We start from the raw sequence: 7,579 nt of genomic DNA, 5'->3' as shown, positions 1-7,579 counted from the left end.
TCACTGTTCAAAATCAATCTCCATCGATCCTTGGCAAAGACATGATCTTCCAATACCCACACAGCACTCACAGCGGCCTCAGCAGACGACCTACTCAAATGAACACAAACCAATGAGCGCTGATGAAAAAAAATACATACATGTTTATTTTACAAGTAGTAAGGGCACATTTTTGTACAAACTGTAAACTAAATACCGTAATAAACTGGAGGGTTATAATCTTTGACATCACTTCCATGACTGAACAGCAGAGACATGTAAATAAATAAATATATAAATAGTCAGTGACTGTTGTGCCTCTTAAATTATAATCCCACACTGGAAAGAACATACAGCATGTACAGTTTGCTACACACATTAAGGAGTTTTGAAGATAAAAAGCACTTGTGTTCATCACATCTACATTTTGAACATCATTGTACAATACTCTATCCCAGCGCTCCCCAACCCCCAAAATACTGCCATTTATTTTTTTACATGAAGTTCTGTCATTGAATCGATGTCGAGGTAGGGACTCCGTCATAATCTGAGTAACTTGAAACGCCATCGTTAAAACGCTAGGATCGCTCTTTTACCCCGCATCTGTCGCATCCCTCGCCCGCCATTGGTCAAGGAGGGATTCTGCGCTGTCAGATTAGCTTAAGTTGTCATACGTCATGTCACAACAGAGATTGAGAGACCGATGTACTGTCACTCGCGCCCCAAAGCAACTTGTAGGGCAGAGGGCCTGGAGGAAACACTCCAGATCAAACAAAACATGTTGCTTGTGGCACTGTTGCCCGACATCACCCTTCTCCAAAATCAAAGCCGTGGCAGCTGGAAAGATGACTCACCAAGTTGACAAGGTGAGGGCTCGGGTATTATACATGGAGCCAAAATACAGGCTGGAGGTATGCTTCTATAAATGTATACATACAGCCTATATGAAACACATCTGGTAAACTTGTAAATGCCAATAATGTCACAACATCATGAGTGGCAGAATATATATCTCCATATCCCTCTTACAAATACCAATCCTTCAAATTGTCCATAAGAAAAATCCCCCAAATTTTCAGCTTATAAAACACTGGTTAAATCACAGCATAAGCTACAGTACAGCCACATTCAGCCAAAAGTAAGTATTTTGGCAACAGCAATAATAATAATAACTCTAACAACAATATGAAGAAATTCATTTGCGAAATCGCTGGCGGGTATTGCCAGGTGTGGCAGGATACAGCGCTGTGACACAAACTGCTGAGGGGAAACAGTAAGCGATGTCTGTTTAATAATAAACTCAATCTGTGTTAACATCGCCATCGCTCATCAAGTCGACAGACCCAGCCAGGAGGAGAGAGGGAGAGAGGAGAGGAGGGGAGAGAGAGAGAGAGAGAGAAGTGGAGGGGGGGGGAGAGAAACAAAATTTTTCCCCAAGGCAGTTCCCTCCCCTGTCCGATCTTGACAGATTATGTGCAGTTCAGATCTTATTGTATATTTGAGCTGACTTGTGTTTGGAAATAACTAGAGAATAGATTAAGAGGAACTGGTGAAGGGTGAAGCGGGAGGGATGCTGAGCTGATATGGTTGAGAATTACTAAAAGACATGGGTCAGAGAACAGGGGAAGTTATATTATGGCTCTTGAAATTAAGGAACACAAAATAGATAGGGATACAGTAAACTGTCATTTGGCACATGGTTATATGCAGTAGTAATAAATCCATAATAAAAGATAGTTCATCCCGAGTCTAGTTCGGAACGATCCCTTTTAAAATGGATGGAGCAGCAGCGGAGGACGGGGAGACAGAAAGGACAATGAGTTGCCTTTGTGTCACAAGCCAAGCTGCATATTGAGCTAAAAGCTTTCCCCTTTGTTGCCATCTAGATAGCATTGGATTTTCCAGAGCAGGAAAATCAAAAGCGTAGCTCAAGACCAATTGCTTTCTATCGGATCAACTCTTCCTTTCTCTGATGTGGGACAATTTCATGGCTTCGTGGTCAGACGCGGCACGTGGCGGAGACTCAGGGTGCGAAAGCATGCTATTGTGCATTACCGTGCAACAGTTTATAGTCACAAATCAATGAGCTCAGAAGCCGAGTTGTATAGACCCTGACTAGCCAGCTAATTATGTCTAGCCCTGTTATCTACTTATGTATGCCATATTATGTCTGACTCTGCTACTTATGCATGACACACACAGCTTTGTTACAGCTTGAATCTCTAGGCAATAATCCAGATTAATCGAATGCATACAAATGAACAGTAAACTTGAATGTAAAACTGTAAAGTATCAAAGTTATTGGTGCAAGGAATAGAGCAACGAATAGAGACGTTCCTGACAAAGCCTATTTGTCCACTGTAAAGAAATACAATTTAATAGTAATAATATCATAATACTAGCTAACTAACTTATTTTTTGTGAAAAAGGTGATTCTGATTAACCTTACCGCTAAATAAATGTAATTTTGGCTTATTTGTACTGCGTTGCCCCTTTTTAAATGCATGAACAGTGCAAAGACAAAAATGACTGTCAGAGAGGAAACGATATTAAATCTGTCACTGTCAGACGAAGAGGCTAAAAATCACCAGAGATCCCGGCGGTAATCCTCATCAAGGTGGTTTGTGTTGGACTCCACCTCTGTAAACACAGCGGCCGCCACGCTGCACGCTCCACATCGCCGCTACAGCACAGCATGGCTCCCAGCATGAGCAATTTACAAAATCAGATATCTGCGAGTTTGCAAAAAGGTCACAAAGTGTCAATTGCATTCTAGCTGAGTGGTCTCTGCTGCTGCTCTGCCTCCACTGTCCGTGCACAGTAATTGCATTTTTTTTGTTTTCAATTATACATTGATGGCACTTGCCACAAAACATAAAATCACTAGCGCCGTTTTGAGTGTGAAGAGTTAACAATTTAAACGGAGGGCTGCCTAAAGATTCGGTGAGAAGGAGGCAAAGACAAAGAACAAAACGTAAAAGGAGGGGAGGATGGAGGGCGTAGGGAGCGAGAGACCTTGCTGACTGAGGGAGAGGTGGGAAGGAGAGAGGAGGGAAGAGGGAGGAGGCGGACACAGCTGAAGAAATAAGAGCAGAGTAAGGTAGGAAGGGACTTTGCTGACTGAGGGAGAGAGAGCAAGAAGAAGGGGAAGGGAGAAGGAGGGGGTGGAGGGGCGAGAGAGGGTTCACTGAAGAGAGGACAGAGGTAATGAAAGGAGGGAGCGAGGAGGGGAAATGGAGGAAGCAGAGAGCGAGGCGAGGCTGCGGCTCCTGTGAGCGGGTCTGATGGGTTCAGGGCCGATGGCATTGAGAAAAGAGCCGAATAAGATACTAGGATAGGAGGGTAGAATGGTGTGTGTCAGATCCTTAAAAGTAGGCTTTATGATAATGCATCTCTCTTTCACTCACATTCCCCCCTCTCTCTCTCTCTCTCTCTCTCTCTCTCTCTCTCTCTCTCACATACACACACACACACACACATCGGTTGGACCTCTGAACATATCAAGTTTGCTGGGAATTATGGAGTTACTGCAAGAGAATGGGGAGACGGGGGTAAAATTGAAATATTTATAAATATATGGCAACTTAGCCAAGGGCATTTAAACTCAAGTGTATTTTTGTACTCCTTGTCTTGTGGCTCAGCACCTATTTGTCACAGGTGCAAAGATAGAAGTTTGAATTATATTTACACCATTATCTGCCTGCTGTCTGTTTCAGTTTGAATCAGAACATTGTTACTTTGGGGTGACAAGTGGTTTTAGCTCTCAAATAAATTACCATGGCAATAGAGGTGTTTTCAATTCTCAATAAAACATTGGAAATTTACCAAAATGAACATTTCTTAACTGCAATCAACAACTAATCAAACCGTACCAAACCCAATTTACCCAAGTAGTTATCTCTTTTCAAGAGTATGAAACACATACAAAGCACCTACCTACAAGACATTTTGCTAATAATTTCTACATCATCCTCCTTTGTAAATACTGTATTTTAGTCCTTCCGGGATATTGTCAATGTCACTGTCAGCTGTACAGTATTCACATGCAGATGTATACATCTTTGTAAATACAAAACATGTATACATGTGCATATATATCTGGTGTTCTGCTTTTATATTCACATTAGGGAACATTTATCAGCAAATCTGTCAATTTCATTAGTAAATGCTGAAAGTATTTTGCAGATAGTTATATCCAGGATAAAGTGCCTTCACTTTTTAAAACATTCTGTAGGTTTTTCCATATAGATTTGTGTTGACAGTCTTAAGGTCCCGCAGTGATTCTTAGTATATCCCATTCACTATGCTCCTGTCAGGCATATTCTCAGAGCTGTCTGTCTCTTTCAATTCTGTTCTCTGTCCTCCAGTGTAAGCCTCTCTTCCCTCGTGTTTGTGCGTACATACATGCCCCGCCATATTCCACTCCAGCCCGGCCTGTCTCAACACGACACGGCTTTATGCTGTCCGTTCTGTGTGATGGGATTGATCTTTTCCAGCGTGACCTCAGTATCGCTGTCTAAATTCCCAGAGATGGCAGGGGAGAGTTTCTCCATGGCGTTGTTCACCATCCCCAGCTCTACCTCCCCTCCACAGCCATCCTTCTTCTGTAACTCCTCCTCCTGACACAAGATGCTGTGGGGAATCACGTAGCTGGCCGAATGGTTGCCCTCCTTCGGGATGTGGCTCTTGGGTTGATACTGAGTGTTGGGGTTAGAGGTAGGGGCTCCCGTGTTGTTGTTAATGCTGACGATCTCGATGGCGTTGCTGCCCGGGCAGAGCCGGTGGCAGCCCAGCAGGATGGAAAAGGCCTTGCGGAAGTCGGCGTTGAAGGCATAGATGATGGGGTTGAGCGAGGAGTTTGCCCAGCCGAACCACACGAACACGTCAAAGGTGGTGGAGCTGATACAGGGGAAGTCGGCGGCGCCGTCCGGCAAGTTCGGCTCGCAGAACGGAACCATACAGTTGAGGATGAAGAAGGGCAGCCAGCAGCACACAAACACTCCCATGATCACCGACAGCGTCTTTAAGACTTTGGTTTCTCGTTTGAATGACATTTTGAATGAGCTCTCGCTCTCTATGTTTGAGCTATTTCCCATGCTGCTGTGACGGTTTTTGGCACTCTCGGCTGCCCGCTCCAGGGCAGAGATCCTCCGTATCTGTTTCTGGGCGATGCGGTAGATCCGGGTGTAGGTGACGATCATGATGGCCACGGGGATGTAGAAGCTGATGAGGGAGGAGGAGATGGCGTAGGTCCTGTTAAGGCTGGAGTCGCAGTTGTCGGGGGGCAGATCACCGGGGTACGTTCCATTTAGCTCCGCGTAGCTGGTCGTCTGAGCTTTGTGCCAGTTCAGCTGAACAGGAATGAAGGAGATGAGGACCGACAGCGTCCACGCCACACTGATCATCAGACACGCCACTTTCGGGGTCATCTTCCGTTCGTAGCGGAATGGGCTAGAGATGGCCCAGTACCGGTCTACGCTAATGACACACAGGTTCAAGATGGAGGCCGTGGAGCACATGATGTCAAACGCCACCCAGACGTTGCAGAACGCGCCAAACGGCCAAAACCCCACGATCTCCGTCGCCGCCTTCCACGGCATGACCAAGATGGCTACCAGAAGGTCGGAGATGGCCAGGGAGATGACGAAGAAGTTGGTGACCTTCGACCTCAGGTGTCGGAACTTGGTGACAGCGGCGCACACCAGGGTGTTGCCTAGCAACGTGGTGAGGATGAGGAGGAAGAGGAAGCATCCTGTCAGGACGCGTTTGGACGAGTCTCTCTCCGGTAGCAGCTGCTTGCCGTCTCGGACCGTCGAGAAATTCTGATCCATTGTTTGTATTAGACTGCTGATAAACTGAGAGAGGGGGTGGGTGAGGGGGGCGGCGGGACTCACCCCATCACATCCCCAGCCTGCAGCAGCCGTGCGTCTCCGGGGGAAGGGGTTAGATGGACAGCGCAGCCGGTGGAGAAGTGGGTTGTCTCGGCACCAGCTCCCCCACAGGCCGGGTCATCCATAGGTTCCCTGCCACAGCCGCCATCCTTTCCACAAGAGCTGCTATAAATATTTCAAAAAGAAATCCTCGGAAATGAGCCAAAAAATTGTGCCCGGTTCATAAATTCCTGCAGCAGCCGTAACAACAGCAGACATTCTAGGTTGAAGTGCTGTAGTAATATCCCAGCTGTTGTTTGCAATTATTTTTCCAATTTACTCAGAAGTAATAAAACAATAATAGCAGCAATAAAATCTAATTTGTCCAAAGGAGAAGTCCTTGTTCCCTTTTCTCCTGTCACCATATCCTTCAGCTGTCAAAGCTTCTGTGAAACTTTCACACCATATTGTTGCCGAGCTGTTAAGTAAACAGAGGCTCGGCCAATCATTAGCCTTATATACCAGCTCATCAATAACTTCTATCGATCGTTTTCGCGCTGCGTTTATCTGATTTGTTTAATGATCCCAGAGGCGTGTCCGTGTGATTATATTGGTGCCTGCGTTGACGCTGATCCACTCGCGACGCCAGGTGTTATATTTTTTTTTTTCTATATGGAGCTCTCTGCTACTAAATGGTACATTCTCCAGCCATACTTTCCACCTGAGCAGTGCGCCAAAAAATTAGGCAGTAAATAGCATGAAAAGGTCCCAACAGTGCAGTTTGTAAGCAGAGAGGACCATGGAAATGTCTAATGCATCGACTGTAGGAAAGCAACATCAATGTCACCGCTCTTGTTAAGCAGACCTATCGCTATAATCCAGATGCGAGGTCATTTCGTTTGGTTTAGTTTGCGTCCCCATATGTCTCGACGCAGCAAGGTGACCTGTCAACTTTCAAAAACATCCCGCTACAAGAGTTATGTTGGTCACCCACCTAAATTATCGCTGGCAATGCAGTCCTTGGGTTGAGATTCCCGTCTTGGAAACAAGAGGCGCAGTTTATTGAAATTTCAGGCAGCGTGCGCTCTGCTCTGCGTTACAGCTCCGGCGAAGCCGACGTCTTGGGTCGGCTTCAAAATAATTGTTATGAATCCAAGATCCATTTTGTTAATCGATCAGACTGATAACAAGACTCCATCCCGTATGCGTAAAAAAAAAAAAAAAAAAACTCACAGCCCGTCGACATACATCAACTTGTGTCCCGGTTCCAAATGAAGGAGAAGCGGCTCGGGCTCACCCCTCTCTGCGCTCTCCTCCAAAGGAAGTCAAGTCACGCTTCCCTGTTGCGGCGGTGGTCCTTAGTTGTTGTTGTTGCATTCAGCTATCTTGATGTCTGAAGTCTGCAGTCTGACTTGCCGACAGATAGTGATGGAAATGAGACTGTCCCTCTTCATGTGCGCTCCTCTCTCTCCACTCAGCTGCTGCTGCTGCTGTGCGCCAGGCTCTGGACTGCCACAACTGCTCCATCTATCCAGGGATGTAGTGGAGGGTAAAGCCACCTAAACTCAGATTATAACCCACCTTTTTATTTGCACAATAGAATTTAGCCATGTTTTTTACGCTTAAGTAAATCTTTCTGACCTACATTTATAGCACATACATCATAGGAAATAGTGTCAAATTGATGTAAGTTATATGAGGAGAGGATATTTTAAGGGGGAAAGTATACA

General features: G+C 45.6%; 1 protein-coding gene across 1 annotated transcript; it reads right to left on the bottom strand.

Moving 5' to 3' along the window:
* Positions 1-4,418: 4,418 nt before the first annotated feature.
* Positions 4,419-5,813, bottom strand: drd1b (dopamine receptor D1b). The gene has a single exon (XM_071895979.2). The coding sequence runs from the start codon at positions 5,808-5,810 to the stop codon at positions 4,419-4,421; it is 1,392 nt and encodes a 463-aa protein (XP_071752080.1). The 5' UTR covers positions 5,811-5,813.
* Positions 5,814-7,579: the final 1,766 nt, after the last annotated feature.

Source organism: Centroberyx gerrardi, chromosome 11 (genome assembly GCF_048128805.1).
Source record: "Centroberyx gerrardi isolate f3 chromosome 11, fCenGer3.hap1.cur.20231027, whole genome shotgun sequence".
Lineage (NCBI taxonomy): Eukaryota > Metazoa > Chordata > Actinopteri > Beryciformes > Berycidae > Centroberyx > Centroberyx gerrardi.
Note: the sequence above shows the minus strand (reverse complement) of the source record. Positions and strands in the feature narration are given on the sequence as shown.